The sequence below is a fragment of the Diceros bicornis genome, chromosome 8 (assembly GCF_020826845.1).
Source record: "Diceros bicornis minor isolate mBicDic1 chromosome 8, mDicBic1.mat.cur, whole genome shotgun sequence".
NCBI classification, from domain to species: Eukaryota; Metazoa; Chordata; class Mammalia; order Perissodactyla; family Rhinocerotidae; genus Diceros; species Diceros bicornis.
In genome coordinates this window covers 1,650,154-1,666,644 of record NC_080747.1, presented here as the reverse complement: position 1 = coordinate 1,666,644, position 16,491 = coordinate 1,650,154, and the positions used below count along the sequence as shown (strand labels likewise).

At 52.5% G+C, this 16,491-nt stretch overlaps 1 protein-coding gene across 2 annotated transcripts in view; it reads left to right on the top strand.

Annotated features, from left to right (window-relative positions):
• ZFYVE28 (zinc finger FYVE-type containing 28) overlaps window positions 1-16,491 on the top strand; it is a 127,593-nt gene that overhangs the window by 96,329 nt on the left and 14,773 nt on the right. The window contains exon 9 of one of the 2 annotated variants that reach the window (XM_058546575.1): window positions 1,001-3,571. The exons of the other annotated variant lie outside the window; for it this stretch is intronic. Within the exon in view, the coding sequence (XP_058402558.1) occupies window positions 1,001-1,004 (4 nt within the window). The 3' untranslated portion in view covers window positions 1,005-3,571. Of the gene's footprint in view, window positions 1-1,000; window positions 3,572-16,491 lie in introns of those variants that run through there. 2 annotated transcript variants of the gene reach the window in all.

The following is a 16,491-nucleotide window of genomic DNA, read 5'->3' as shown; positions in this document are numbered from 1 at the left end:
ATGTATAGAGATTGCCATTTACATCTAATTTAATTTTACAATTATGTGACATACTTGCATGGTTCCCAGTCAAGTCTACAGAGTAAGATACATACAAAAAAGCCTGTCCCTTCACATAGTTCTTCCTAAAGGTAACAGGTTTAAATTTTTTATAGTTTATCCTTCAATTTTAAAAATATAAGCAAAGAGGGGGCTGGCCTGGTGGCGTAGGGGTTAAGTTCGCTTGCTCCGCCTTGGCAGCCTGGGGTTCGCAGGTTCGGATCCTGGGCACGGACCTACACAATGCTTATCAAGCCATGCTGTGGCGGGCATCCCACATAAAAAGTAGAGGAAGATGGGTACGATGTTAGCCCAGGGCCAATCTTTCTCAGCAGAAAGAGGAGAATTGGTAACGGATGTTAGCTCAGGGCTGATCTTCCTCACCAGAAAAGAAAAAAAAAAAAATATATATATATAAGCAAAGATGTACACACACACACATGCACACGTGCACGTGCACACACACGTTCTTCCCCCTCCCGTTCTTTGGCAAAAGGCCTCATCCTGCAAACACTCTTCTTGCTTTTCTGACCTTCTAGGCTGGAGGCCTGTCCATGGTAGTTTCTAGAGATGTCCCTGTTGTCACTTTTGGCTGCATGGGACCCCACTGTGTGGCCGGACCAGTGTGTACTCAGCCAGGGCTGCTGCTGGCCTTGGGTTGTGTCCAGACTTTGTTAATACAGACGGTGCTGCAATGAGCAGCCTCGTGCACACGTCCTCTCATCCTTTTGATAAGGCTGCTTTTGAGATATGAGCCCTGCTTCATCAGCTATGTCCAGTGGAATGAATTATTGTCCACAACCTACTGGCTGGCTTTCTCCCTCAGGGCCTCCGACTCAGTGATCCGGAGTTGATTGGTAAGTGAATCATTTTTCTACAAGGTGATATGAAGCCATTACAAATTCTTTGGCAGGATATGTGGATTTTTCAGGTTTTGACCTGCCTTCTTGTTTTGGTCCAGGTGACAGCCAGTGGACACCGACTCTGTCTGGAACTCCCCTCCTGCTTTCCTGACGTGTCCCACCGTGGACACTGCTCGTTCACGTCACACCCTCAGCTTTCCAGGACTCATCCAGCTTAGCACAAACACTGAAGCTGAACTGAGATAAGGAAAGAGAACCCCCATGGTGGCCTCGAGAGATGGTCCCATCTTCCAGGGAAGCTTTTCCAGAAGGTGCAGAGGGTCTGAGGAAGGAAGAATGTGGCAGGTGGCCCGGTGATCAGGACAGCCATGCATTTGGGCCAGGATCTTGGACAGTGGTGCCCCGGGTCCCAGCAGGGCACCAGGGGCAGCTGGGAATCGGGTCAGCAGATGGTGCCTGTCCCATCCACAGGCAGTGCATACATCGGGAGCATCATTCATTCACATTACAAGCTGGTTCCTGGGTGGCTGAGCAAGGTGCCAGAGACCCACCCAGGAACAAGACAGGTGACCCAACCTCATGGAGCATGATCTAACTCTAATACGGAGGTGACAAAGCATGGGTACTGTTAAAACAGACAGACAGACACAAGACCAGCCTCACACAAGCGGAAGTTCACCAGAATTCCAATGGTGAGACTCCTGAAGTCTGGTTGGTGTTAAGTAACATTCGTGCAAGGCTGCACGGTGAAAATAGCTGGTCTCATACAGAGGTGCAGGCGATTATCCCTCCCATGGGCAGATGGAGAGACTGAGACCCCGAGAGGTTGATATCTGCCTGAGCTCAAAGTGCCTGGACCTCCTGCCTGCAGTGTGAGCCCGTTCTGCTGATAGGCTCTGCCCCATAGGGTTGCACTCGATTATCACTCACCGCGTGATGAGCTGATTTGACCTTGAGGCCTGTCTGCTTAGCGGGTGCCTCTGTGGCCCCTGGATATGCGGCACAGAGGACATTGAGTGAACAGCAGGCGTGGCCCTGCACTCGTGAGCTTCTGGTCCTGTGTGTGAGTCAGACAGGTGCAGCCTCAGGCCTCGGTGTTCCACAAATTCAGTCGAGTGCCATGAAGGAGACACGCCAGGCTGTGACAAAGGGCCTACTTGTCCCAAGCACACCTGGAGCGTATTTTCTCGGTCAAGCAGAATAAAGCCTCCATGTGGAAGGGCAGGGCTGCAGGGGTCCTTGCTAGACTGGCTGGAGGAACTGATGCAGGCCAGGAGGTGGGTCCTCGAGCAGGGGTCCCAGCCAGGAGAAGCCCCCATCTGTGGCATTTCTCCAGGCCCTACCTTGAGCCGACTGCACCATGGAGCAATTCTACCCGTGCTGTTGCCCAGTGTGGTGGGACATCACCCTTGGCAGAGTCCTGGGCAGAATGTTCCAGAACCATGTGTCTTTCGGCTCTTTTCTTTTTACTGCCTTCTTTCTTACCTTTTCAGTGCTCATAGATTAACCTTTTTTGGGAAAAGTTAGCATTTTTAAAAAGCTTATGGTTCCCTGTCTAGACTTACCTCATTATCCAGAAACTTCCACACTCTTGAAGCTGGCTAAATAAGTCACTTGTCTAGAAAACAGAAGCTTGCCCCATCTCAAGTCTATCTTCGTCCTTTCTGTGGACATTTTACTAAAGTGCGTTTCCAACAGTCTGCCTTCTTGAAAAAATAACACTGACCCTCTCTTTTTTCTGATTATAAACGTGGTCCCCGTTCATTGTAGAAACTTTTGAAAACATAAAAAAGAATAAAAGGGGGCCGGCCTGGTGGCCTAGTGGTTAAGTTTGCATGCTCCGCTCTGGCAGCCTGGGGTTCTTAGGTCTGGATCCCGGGCACAGACCTATGCACCGCTCATCAGGCCATGCTGTGGCAGTGTCCCACATACAAAGTGGAGGAAGATGGGCACAGATGTTAGCTCAGGGCTAATGTTCCTCAGCAAAAAAAGAGGAAGATGGCAATAGATGTTAGCTCAGGGCCAATCTTCCTCACCAAAAAAAAAAAAAAACCAGAATAAAAGAAGGAAATAAAAATCATCTCAAATCCAATGAGCAGTTTTATTTTTTTCCACTGCATATTATTTTATGATCATTTCTCTGCAAAGTTCACTGAAAACACAATTTTCATAGACTTTTACTCTATCCTAAGGACGTGTGCTAATTTATTCTACATTTTCCCATTTCCATATTTTCACCATGTTAACTGAGCCTGTGGTCACTCTCCCCTACAGTTCTGTGTCTGCCTCTCGGATTATTCCTCTAGAATCGATCCTCGGGAGTCAAATCACCACAGCGAGGGTATGAAGGCTTTAAAGCTCTGCACTTGCTGTCAGATTGTTTTCCAGAAAAACACCGCTGTGTCGCCTCAGTGGTGTGTCCCCCTGGCCAACGCTGACTGCTTTTCCCACCTAGAGAGGCAGAACAGAAAGCCCCTGTTGTTCTGGGCTGCATTTCTCTGACAACTGGTGTCCCTGCTGCTTTTATTCTCCTGTGAAGTCAGTGTTGGTGCCCTCTGCCTATTTTCCAGTTGGGTTTTCGTGTCTTTCTTACTGACTTGAAAACATCCCTCTGTCTGGTGTGTTGGATAGCTCTTCCCAACGTGCTTTTTTGCCCTTTGGTTTTGTTTATTGATGTTTTTTGATTTGCAGATGTCTTTAATTTTATTTTTCTTTAATTTTATTTTGTGTAAGTAAATTTATAAAAATTCTAGAGACAGTTTTTGGTCCTCTGCCTCTCTTTTCCTCCGGTTGGTCGTGCGGGCCATTCTTCCTTCCCCCAGGCCAGGGAGTGTTCTCCTCATCTCCAGCTGGGGTCCTCCCGGTCAGCTCTGCACCCTGATGCTCAGTGAGAGATGATGCCTTCCCACGGGGCCAGGCCGTCTTGCCTTCTGAGACGTCTCTGACCATCAGAGAGAGCGAGACTGTTGGGGCTGATGGCCATCCTGATGCACAGGCAGGGTTACCCTGGCGCTGACTTAGGGGCCCCAGAAACTGTCACTGCGTGTCCCACCCCGTAAGGCGCGGCCTGCTCTGTGTTACTCAGTTCTGCGGCTGCATTTGAGAGTCCGGCGGGTGGTGCCCTGCCTCTCCGTCATGTGCTTGGTGGGCCTCCCTGGCAGTCATTTTGGGTAGAATGATAGGAATCTGGAAGCCTTAGCACAGGCTTCTGAGCTTCTGCCCTAAGTGGGTGACACGTGCTCTGACCATGAGCTCCTTCCTTCCAGAGCGTGGTAGTGGCAGAGAGTTGACATTGGGGGACATCTCCTCGAGGGGAGTTGCTGGTGCATGGTGCTTCCTCACCTGTTTGGGTAGCAGCACTGGAGACTGTGTTCTCCTGCACCTGCAAATGCAGCTATGGGGGGTGGGGGGGGTCCAGGGGAGGAATGGTGCCCGTGGACTGCTGCTCAACCTAAGGCTGGCCATCAACCTCCCTGAGCCTCAGTTTTGTCATCTGCAAAATGGGCTGACAACAGTCCCCAACCACATGGCATCTTGAGGAGAAGCCAAGAGGCTGTGGCATGTCCTTATTGTTACTTCACATCTTACTCTCCATTGTTACTGACCTTATTACTCACCGTTCTTACTTGCTGTCATTACCTCTGTTACTCAGCCACCATTACTTGCCATCACTACTCACCACCGTTACTCAGGATTGTTATTCACTGTGTCCCTTGCCATCTTGCTGTGATCAGTCTTGACTTTACCTCCCCGACACATCACCAGATTTTACTGCTTCCTAGCCTAATTTCCACTGTTCTTCACTCCCCACTGGTGGTGTGACGGCTGGACAGGGTGATTTCAAATATTCCAGTGGGGGGGCCAGCCTGGTGGCATAGTGGTTAAGTTCGCACACTCCGCTTTGGTGGCCCAGGGTTCGTGGGTTTGGATCCCAGGCGCAGACCTACGCACTGCTTATCAAGCCATGCTGTGGTGGCGTCCCACATACAAAACCGAGGAAGATGGGCACAGATGTTAGCCCAGGGCCAATCTTCCTCACCAAAAAAAAAAAATTCCAGTGGAATTTTGTCCTAAGCATAGACTCTGGAGGGGTCTGTGCCTCTAGCTTCAGCTTTTCATTGAACTTGCTTCTTGCCTGCCTGGCTCCTTCTCCAGTGGTCATCTTGTCTTCCTCCACGCCATGGCCCTGTGGCGGTTCCACCTGGGCTCCTCTGCCCTTTGCCGGGCTGGGGACCCTGGGTGAGTGGTGTCAGGGCCCTGGGGATGCCCTGGGTCCAGCCCCGAGCAGCAGTGGTTGCAGAGAGGAGGCCGGCATCCTGTGTTTCCTGGAGCACGGCTCCAGCTACCCTCTGGCCCCATCGACCCTCTTCCCCGCATGGAGAGAACTGTTATCCTCCTGGGGTCCCTCCAGGCCACACCATGGAGTGCTCTGCAGACCTCTGCCTGGCCTTGGTGCCCAGCCCAGGGAAGGGCAGGATGCAGCAGGCACAGGCTGAGCTTCCTCCAGCAGCATATGGTGAGTGGTCTGTTACCAAGAAACCTTCCCCAGAGGCATGGGGCTGGCCCTTCTGATGTGCTCTGTTCACGCATCACCGAATTGACTTTCCCTCCAGCAGATGGAGTCAGGGGCCAGCTGCTTGATGCCCTGGATCAGCCCCTGCCCTGGGCAGGACCTCATCAGTGTCCAAGGGCCACTGCTGTCCTCTGGCCTCCATGGTCTGGAAAGACGTGCTTCCTTTTCCAGTGTATGATGAACAGCCACAGCTCCTGGTGCGGGCAGTCAGGGCTGTGGGGAGTGTCCTGGGGGCCAGTCCTGAGCTGGCACTTTCAAAGGTAAGGGGATGTGAGTCAAGGCATGGGAGCAGCAGGGACAGCACGCTGTGCAGACTGATTGGCCACTCAATGAGCTGAGATGCAGAGGAGCCACCGCCTGGCCTTGCCCTGCCCCATTGGTGGGCTCTCCTGGGCCTCTGCAGAGGACCACCTCCTGGATGGGGTGACAGGGTGGGGCTTGGTCTAACCCTAACCTCTCTCTGGCGGCTGTGTGACCCTGGACAGCAGATCCTGCCCCACGGGGCCTCGTTCGCTCCCCCTCGGGACATGTACTTCACTGCCGCTTCTGCCAGAGCCGTTCTGGGGCTGGGCACTGGGTGCGGGCCTCACTGCTGCAGCCATCGTCCCCATGGTGGGTGTCCCTGCTGCCATTCAAGGGGCACCGAGGCCTCCCACCCATGTCATGCCCCTGGAAGGAAAAACAAGAATGATTGAGTGGTTTAAAAATAGAGGAGGACTTGGAATTAATTATACTCTTGAAAAACAGATTAGGCGTAATGACCGTCATCAGATCATTCGTTCATAAGTGAGAGGGCTGTGCAGGCTGACACAGGGCGAGACAGAAGCCAGGTTGAGTCACCGAGCACTGGCTTGAGGTCAGAGGGCAGGGCTGGGTTCTCACCTGAGCCTTCCACCCCCCACGTCCCCCAACCCCGGCAACCTGCGCGATCACAGTGACTATTGCCCCTGTCGCTGGAACCCCACAAGGGACTGCGATAACCCTATAAGGCCAAGTGGGGGGCCTGCACAAAGTAGGCACTCAGGTGGGGGGTCCTGGGATGGGGGGTTCCTGGGAGGGGTGCTGCCCTTCTCAAAAACGGGCCTCGCCAGTGTTTGGAGTCTTTCTTACTAATTCACAGCTGGGTGTTCAGCTGCAGACAATCCACCCAGCCTGGCTATGCTCCAGGCAGGAAGGAAGGCCTGGTTGGGGAGGGGGTGGCAGTGACTGCAGGGTGACTGCTAAGCTCTGGCACCCAGGACACCTCCATCCTGGCCCTGCTCCCCTCAGCCTTGCCCCTTCATGATCCTACCCAGCACCGGCCTTAATTAAATTTCCCTCATTCCTGACTTGGCTTCTCCCTCCAGCCTGGCGGCTTCATCGCACCCCAGACCTCTCACATCCCCCAACCCCATCGCCCCTCCAGCTTCACCATCGTCAACTGCACCACCTCGCCATCCTCTCTTCCCCTCCTCTTCCCCATCCGGTCCTTCTGCCAAAGCCAGGAAGAAGATAAATTGATTCATTAGATGGAGGTGCCAGGTGGAGTGTGGGGCAGCTCCTTCAGCGAGAGCAATTGGGGAGGCCTCCCTCAGGCGGCGACATCGACATCGCTGAGACCTGAGTGGAGGGAAGGGAAGGGAGGAAATGTGCCCAGGTGGCAGGCCCAGCAAGGGCCAAGGTGCCAGAGGGAGCAGAGGGGATAGGGAGGAGAGCAGAAGAGGAGGCCAGGGCGGAATCCTGGAGAGCTTTGTGGGGTGGGGGCTGGTGGTAATACTTTTCTGAGAGACAGGCACAGCATCAGAGGCAGTAGCATGTAAGCACAGTGGTAACACAGTCTGGTATTTTTAAATTGTTTTAAACAGCTTTATTGAAATATAATTGGCATACAGTAAACTGCAGTGTATGAGAGCTCCAGTTCCTCCCCATCCTCGCCAGCACTTGGTATGATCTGTCCTTTTAACTTGAGCCTTCAGTGGTGTCAAGTGGCATCTCATTGTGGTTTTAATTTGCATTTCCTTAAGGACTAATGATGTTTAGCATCTTTTCACATGCTCATTTGCCATTGGCCTATGCTCTTTGGTGAAGCATCTTTTTGCTGTTTCTTTCAATCAGGTTGTTTCCTTATTGAGTTTTAAGAGTTCTTTATTTATTCTGGATACAAGTAGTTTATTAGATATATAATTTGCAAATCTTTTCTCCCAGTCCATGGCTTGTCTTTTCATTCTAAGAGTATCTTTTGAAGAGCAGAAGTTCTTAATTTTGATGAAGTCCAATTTATCAAGTTTTTTCTTTCATGGATTGTGATTTTGGTGTCATATCTAAGAATTATTTTTATAACCCAAAGTCGCAAACTTTTTCCTCTGTTTTCTTCTAGAAGTTTTATAGTTTAGGTTTTACATTTAGGTCAATGATCCATTTTGAGTTTATTTGTATATGGTGTGAGGTGTGGATCAAAGTTTTATTTTGTTTTGCATCTAGCCAATTATTCCAGCATCATTTGTTGAAAGTAGACTATCCTTTCTCCACTGAATTCAGTTTGCATCTTTGTCAAAAGTCAGTTGACCATATATGTGTGGGTTTATTTCTGGACTCTCTAGTCTATTCCATTGATCTATTTGTCTATATTGACACCAATATCATACTGTCTTGATTACGGTAGCTTTATAATGAACCTTAAAGTTGAGTAGTGTACATCTACAATTTTGTTCTTTTTCAAAGTTGTTTTTGCTATTATGGGTCCTTTGTATTTCATATGAGTTTTAGAACCAGGTTGTCAGTTTCTACCAAAAACACAGCTGTTAAGACTTTCGAATTGTGTTGAATCTATAGATCAACTTGGGAAGAATTAACACCTTAATAATACTGAGTCTTCCAATTCATGAACACAGTATATCTCTCCATCTATTTAGATCTTTATTTTCTCTCAGCAAAGTTTTACAGTTTTTATTGTAGAGGTCTTACACATCTTTTGTCAAATTTATCCCTATGTATTTTATATTTTTGATGCATGGTAAATGGTATTGTTTTGTAATTTCAATTTCCAATTGTTCATTGCTGATGTAGAGAGATATAACTGATTTTCGTATATTGATCTTGTCTCCTGCAATCTTGCTAAACTCACTTTATTAGTTATGGTATTTTTTATGAAGATTTCATCAGGTTTTCTACATAGGTGATGATGTCATCTGTGAATAAAGCCAGGCTTAATGTCTCCTTTCCAACCAGATGTCCTTTACTTCTTTTTCTTGCATTTTTGCACCGGCAAGGACCTCCAGTATGATGTTGAATAGAAGAGTTGACACAGGGTATTTTTGCCTTGTTCCTGATCTCAGAGGGAGATCATTCAGTATCTACCATTAAGTGTGATATTGGCTATAGGATTTTCATAGATTCCCTTTATCAGGTATGGGAAGTTCTCTTCTATTCCTGGTTTGCTGAGAGGTTTTATCAACAATAGATATTGGATTTTCTCAAGCATTTTTTGTGTATCTTTTGGGTTGATCATATAGTTTTTATTTTTTGGTCTGTCAATGTGATAAATTACGTTGCTTGATATTCAGTTGTTAAGTGAACCTTGCATTCCTGGGATGAACCTTACTTGGTCATTAGGTATTATCCTTTTTATATATTGTTGGCTTCAATTTGATAAAATTTTGTTAAGAATTTTGCATCTGATCTTGAGGAATGTTGGGCAGTAGTTTCTTTTCTTGTAATGTCCTTTTCAGGTTTGGTTATCAGAGTAATGCTGAGACCCTAGAATGAGTTCAAGAGCATTCCCATTTCTCCAGGTTTCCAGAAGAGTTTGTATAGAATTGATATTATTTCTGCCTTAAATATTAGGTAGAATTCACGAGTGAAGCCATCTGGGCCTGGAGTTTTCTTTGTGGGAAGGTTTTTAACTACAATTTCAGTTTCTTTACTAGATGTAGATTTGTTCAATTGCCCATTTATTATTCGTATTCAGTGAGTGAGTGGAAGAGTTTATTTGCATGGTCCTTAGTCCCTGCTCCATCTTCCTGACTTCCCCTCAGACAGCCTGATACGGCCAGGCGATGGTCCTCCGCTCAGAACTCTCCAGGGCTCCCTGGTCTCCCTGTCTCCTGGGCCCCAGGCAGCTGGACCCAGCCCCTCCCCCACAGTTGGCTTCCCTCATCTCTGCCAGCATCTGCTTTCTAGATGCTCTCTGTGCTCTCCTGCCTCCAGTCCTTATTTGCTCCTTGGGTCACCACCTCTTCCCTCTGGACTGTGACATTGGTGTCCCTGCTACACCAGGTCACCATAGTAAAGTCCCACTTGCTGTCTTTCATAAAGCCCGTGGGGAACTTTGCCTATGTGGCCTCATTGAGTCCCATGGCTGCGTTTCCATTGTCATCCCTGCTTTGCAGATGCGGAAATCGACTCAGAGCCCCTTGGCTGGGGGTGACCCCTCCCATCTATCTGACCCATTTTTGGGCCACCTGCAGGACCCGTGGGCCCATCCCCAGAGTCCACCCTCGCGTCTCATGTTCTGAGGCGCAGCTCCCTCCCAGCCCCCACGTGGCGTCCCTTAGGCTTGAGGATGTGACTTAGGGTCCTTTGTTGGGGGAAATGCACTCCTGTAGCTCAAATGAAAATGAGGGGGCCATCAGGGCTCATGCCCTATCTCTCACATTCTTGATTCTCTTCCCTGAACTCCCACCCCTGCAGCTGACCTCCTCTGGGCCACTGCCCCTCGGCCCAGTGCAGCCACAAAGATGTGCTGGCAGCTGTCTAGCCCAGCTTCCCAGGCACAGGTGTGGCTGGCCCCCCTCAAGCAGGGTCCATGTTCTCAGCCCCAGCCAGCATGGGGGGCATGTGGACATACGTTGCTGCGGGGGCCACCCTGCTGAGGGCAGCTCCAGAGGAAGGGCGCTAGCAGAATCCAGGCCTGCAGCACTGTGCCTGGTGGTACAGCATCCTGTCCCCCCGCCTGCAGGGCCCGGAGCAGGGCCACAGCCCCCTGGCTCTGTCCATCCCCTTCCTGCCCAACTCCCTGCTCCTTCAGGTGTTAGGGGACTCCACAGTCCAGGAGTGGAAGCCAGGGTCTCTGAGCGGGAATAGAGAGTTCTTGGTAAGCATTGACCCCTCCTGGGATGCCAGGAGGAGAGGGGCGGGGACAGGCTGCCCTGCGGTGCGGCCTCGCTGCTGCCCAGCGGCTCCTGCAGCTCCCTCAAGAGGTCATTTTCCTCCACCCCATGGGCCCAGGAGAATTCCTCTCTGAACAGCCACTTCCAGCAAAGCGTTTCCTCCCATCCTCACTGAGGCAAAAACAAGAGAAAACAGATTTAAATTGCTGAGTGTGGCGCGGCAGGGAGACCAGGACGCCGTCCTCAGTCAAGCTCACCCACTGCTTGATTCGCCAGCCGTGGAGCCTTCTGATCAGAGAGCTTTTAAAAGCAACAAAAGCTCAGAAAAAGTCTGCAAGGTATGAGACCAGAATGGTCACACAAGTTCCCTCTGCTTCTGTGACAACTACATATATTTATAAGATACCTATATGCAAATACTTTTTGCTTATCTGCATTTCCTAATTTTTCTAGGATGCACACATATTGCATCTCTATTAAGAAGTCATAATGTAAAGATTAGGTTCCCGTCACATGACCAAGGACCTTCTCCAGAGCTGGGCTGTGTGCTGGGCCTGGGCCTGCTATATCCCCAGAGGAACTAGCCCACTGCCCCCACCCCTCCCCTGGCTCCTTGGCTGAGAGGAGAGAGGAGGGGTTTGTGCTTGGCCTTAGGGGTGAGTGTGGGGCCAGGTAGCACCCAAGGTGAGGGCAGTGAGCCCAGAGGGAGGGGTGAGGCCCGCAGGTAGGAGCTGTGGGTGTCAGCAGCTGCTTTGGGACCCAGCCCGGCTTTGCTATACCCCCCATCTCCGTGAGCCCCAGCTTTGGGAGATGTCTCCTGGGTGCCATCAGCAACGGTGTTGTAGCCTCACAAGTGGACAAAGCTGGACAAGGCAGATTACCAGGGCCTGGTGGACACATAGGACCTGCCAGGGCGGCTGTGGGATCCTTGGAGGGGTTGCTGTGGCAATGCAGGAGGCCACCTGCTGGGCCTGCTACCCACCAGTCACCCGGCACCATCGCGTCAGGTCCTCCCCAGCCCTGGAGGAGGAACTGCACCCCATTTTACAGACCACTTCCTGGGGGGCCAGCAGGCTTGGGGTCACTCCAGGTGAGATGCACCTGGGAGCTGCCGGGCTCTCCCTTGCTCTGGACTCCAGGGGGACGGGCCCGGGTGGCCTTCCCCCTCAGAGCACAGCCTGTGGCCTGTGACGGGGGAAGCAGCTGTGACGAAGCCCAGGTCCACGCTGCTGGCCGAGGCCACGCCGTCTGTCAGTCGTCAGGCCAGGATGGCTCAGCGGGGATGGTGGGCAGTGAGTGGGGTGTCCACCGTCTGTTGTCCACTCTGGGGAAGCTACAGGTCCCCTGAGCTGCCTTAGTCCCTCAGGGCTCTTCAGAGTACCTGCTGGTGACGAGGGACTGACTGAGGCTTCCTGGCTGTCCCCCACAAGTGTCACAGAGGGACTCGTGCTCCTATGTTCCTTCTGGATCACCACAGTGATGACCAGAGGAGATTTCCAGGAAATCCAATCCCCGAGTCCATGGGCGTCCAGAAGCCTACCACACAGACCCAGACCCAGGTCGGCTATTTGACGGTGGGATCTCGTTGGGGGGTGGCGCGCCCACAGACCAGCATGGGGCAGACCCTTGGCCACTCCTGGGCTGGGTCCTGCTTGATGCCCATCTCCTGCCCGACCCTCCAGAGGGCCGACCTCTTTGATGACGACAGTGGTGGGAACCTGTGGCCCTGAGGTCTGGCCTGGTGGCCTCAGCCTCTTGGCCACTGCCCCCCAGCCCACAACCAGCCCCCACAGCCGTTTGGGGAGGCTGTGCATTAGCCCCATGTTATAGGCCTAGGGTCCCACAGCATGGGCAGACTGAAGCGTCCATGGTACCACATATCCTGTGAGGGATGGGGGAGTGAACGAGATCTTCAGTGCACGCACATGCCTGTGGCACACAGAGACCTACTTTCCCCGTGGTCGTAAGACCCTGAGTGTGTGCACTCCTGTGTCACCCTTGTCCTCATGCCATGTACACCCCCCTCAGCTGTGATGCTCCCCCCCAGGGACTGCCCCTCTGTCCCTCGGAGTGCATGTTTCTGACAGTCCTGGCCACAGGCTCCTTCCCTGGGCCTCCCTAAGGACTGCTGGGGGACCCTGGTGGTATGGAGCTGGGGCTCAGGCCCCTGGCGGCCCACCCTTCCCCAGAGTTGATGGGCGCTCAGGAGGCCACTTGGGACCATGGGGAGGAGACGGCTGACAGCACAAAAGCCAGCGCAGGTAAGCGGATCAGGTCTAGCCTGGTAAATCACGACGCTTTCCCAAAGTGATGGTCTCTCTGTAACAGGTAACACACCTGGGATTTCATTTACAGATCTTCTCATTTAAAATTAAAACTTGACAGGATTCATCTTTAAAGGAATGCACAGATAATAGGCAAATAAATTATATCTTTTAAAAAACGTGAGCGCTAGCATGCCGTACTCTAGAAATGGGTTTGGAAACCACTGCGGATCAGGTCTGGCTGCTGTTGGGGTCATGGTTAGGCTGGGTCATGTGACTCGAGGTTGGAGCCAGGTCCTCAAATGAGGTGAAAACCAAGGCCTATTTGGAACGGAAAGTCTACGTAAGGTAGCTGTCAGCGACAGTGAACCCTCAGGGTCTTGTCCCTCTTGTGTCCCTGTGTCTCTGCCCAGTGACTTTGGAGAGGAAAGGATTCATCTCTGGCACCTATGCAGTCTGTGTAGCTGCTCCCCCGGAGAGCCACCATTCTGAACTTTCAATCACACGTACACGCATGTGTGCTTCTCACATACGTATATACACTCACAAACACACATTCTCACATTCATACACATACACACATACATTGATGTTCTTACTCTCGCATACATATACACTCTGACACACTCTAATGCACACTGCACGCACACACATTCACACTTAAAACACACACGTGCATATGTACACTCGCACATTCACACATACATATACCTGCCCACACTCAAACACACGTGAGAGTTTTAATGGGTGGGGAAGGGTGTCTCCTGCTCCAGCTGCCCTAGCACTGTTGGGGACTTCCAGTTCCCTGCCTGTGGAGCTGTGGCGGCCCTGGGATGCTGAGGGAGACTGACACTCTGCCCTGGGCACAGGCACACGTGGGGAGAAGCTTTATCCACCCGACGCCCAAGGAGGCCCAGATAACCCCTCACCACTCTGCCAGCTCGGGGGACCTAGGTTGGCTGGGCCTTCCAGACCCACCTCCAGCCCCCAACCCCCTAGCACAAGGGATGCCCCTGGCAGCATGCTGATGTCATGACTAGGGGGGAGGGGAAGGGCTGGCTCCCTGACAGAGACTCCTGAAGGCGCGGGCACTCTCCCTAACGGTGGAGTTGCACCGTTCGTGGGCCTCTGCACAGAAAGCAGCAGTCGTGACCATGTGCATGTTGTTTGCTGCGCAACCTGAGGAATGAATGTAGCAAATACCTCTTGGCAAAGGAATTTCCCTAGATGTTTAAACGTTGATTACGAACTTAGACTCCCTTAAATGATTTAAGCCATAATGATGTGTTTGGCGTGACTGCGTCTTTTGAATCTTCACACGCTTTAGGTGCTTGATTTTAGGAGCTGTCGCGCGGGGCGGCCCCTCCTCTCCTTACCACACTGCGCTTGCACCTGGGCCCGTGAGTCGTCCGCGCTGTGCCAGCCCTTCAGACGTGACCGTCCTTGCCCTCACTCAACCCATCAGAGGCTATTTTACCGTTCCATTCTGTGCCTGAGGAGCAGGCTCTGGGTCAAGTAACCCGCCGGTGTCGCCCAGCGGGTGAGAGCTGGACTCGGATTGGATGGCAGATTCACCTAGAGTTAGTGGCCTGGGGCCGCCCTAACAAAGCACCACAGACTGAGGGCTTAAACCACAGGAATCGACTGTCTCACAGTCCTGGAGGCGGGAAGTCCAAGTGAGGGTGCTGGCAGGGCTGCGCTCCCCTTGAAGGCTCTAGGGGTGGATCTTTCCTGCCTCTCCAGCTCCTGGTGGCTCCAGGCGCTCCGGGCTGTGGCCGCATCCCTCCAGTCTCTTCCCCACCTTCACGTGGCCTCTCCCCTGTGTCTGTGTCTCTCCTCTGTGTGTCTCTTATAAGGACCCTTGTCATTGGATTTAGGGCCCACCAAGATAATCCAGGATGATCTCATCTTGAGACCCTTAATTTACTTACATCTGTGAAGATCCCTTTTCCAAATAAGGTCACAGTGACAGGTTCTGGGGATTTGATGTGGACGTATCTCTTGGGGGCTCTCCCACCCCTCCCCGGAGGAGTCGTTCCATGAGATACGTCTTCATGACACAGTGGGACAAGAGGAGGACACGGGCACAGCATCAGGAGCTGTGAGGTTTCCAGAGGCCTTGCTGATTGATCTTTTTCCTGAACCCGTTTAGCACTAGAACACTGGAGAAAGCATTTATTCCCACAGAGAGCCCGCTTGTAGTTTTCCCCTGTGTCTGGTGAATTCATACATTTGTTCAACAGACACAGATGGGGAGCTAGCGTGTGCCGGGCTCTCTTTGGTGCTGGGCATACAGTGCTGAACAGACAGACAGAAGTCACTGCCTTCCATTCTCCCAGAGTGAGACCGCCAGTCAGCACACGCCTGCTATGTCAGGGCGATAAGTGTCCAGAGGAGCAGTAATGCAGGTAAGGGGCAGGAAGAGAGCCGTGGGGAGGTGGGGGGGGGGTCTGTCTGCAGTCAAGGAAAGCCTGTCTGATAGAGGACATTGGAATGGACACCAAAGGAACTGGGGGCCTCTAGGGGTGTCCAAAGAGCATTCTGTGCCCAGTGAGGTCTGTGCAAAGGCCCTGTGGCCATAGTGTGCTTGGCTTGTCTGTGACAGCAAGGAGCAAGGCTGAGAGGAGTGAGCGAGTCGGGGGTATGGGAGGGGAGGTTGACAGAGAGGGGTCCAGACCATGCCCGGCCCTGTAAGCCTCAGTAAGGCTTTTGGCTTTTCCTCTGAGTAACCTGGGAGGCAAGGAGTGGGAGGTTTGAGCAGAAGAGAGACATGTTCTGACTTTTGTCAGAAAATATTCTTTCCCCTGGGCTTGCAGGAGTCTTAGTAGGAGCTGCAGCTCCTTGGGGTGGCCCCTGAGTGGGTCAGGGGAGTTTGTGCCTGGCAGGTCCTGGGTGCTGGGCTCCTCTGAGGCCTGGGGCAATTCTGCCTCCATGAGTCTGCCAGGGGCCACCCTGCGGGCTCTCTGAGTCAGGCAGGGGTCTGCAGGAGCCCTGGGGCCTGGCCTCTGAACAGCCTCCCCCGGTGTTCAGTCCAAGTCTGTGGTCAGAAATGAAGCCCCAGGCCGTCTGGGCCTGATCTACCCTCAGGCCCTGATCAGGGGCACCGAACATGCCCCCCACTCCTGAAGTCCCCAAGCTGACTGGAGGCCCCCACCAGCCCTCATCAGCCTCCTGCCTGGACAGCAAAGGGGCAGGGGCAGGGGCAGGAGCAGGCCTTGGCTGATGGTGGCACACTCAGAAACAGGGTGTCTCCCTGGAGGTGTGAGCGCCCCTCTGCATTAAGCCCACCTGGTGGCCACTGAGGGTCCTGTGCCTACCATTGGCCAGCAGTCGGGGTGGCTCTGAGATGAGCCCCTGTCATCCAGCCGCACCCACAGTGCCCTGAGAGGGTGTCTGTCACTGTGGGGAGTACCTGAGGGTGACCCTGCCATGGGTGACCTTCCACATTCCTGTCCACTTGGACGGGCTCTTTTTGGGGCCGCATGCTGACTGAGAGCATCAGTAACAGGTGCTGGGGTAGCGGCCACACTTCCTCCTGCTGGGCAGGACCTGGACTCTGGTGTGGTGGCCTGCACAGACACATATGAGCCCTTGGGGAAAGGGCCTGTGCACCAGGACACTGTGGGCCTCCTGAGACAGAAGCTGTTAGGGAGACATACCTGCCC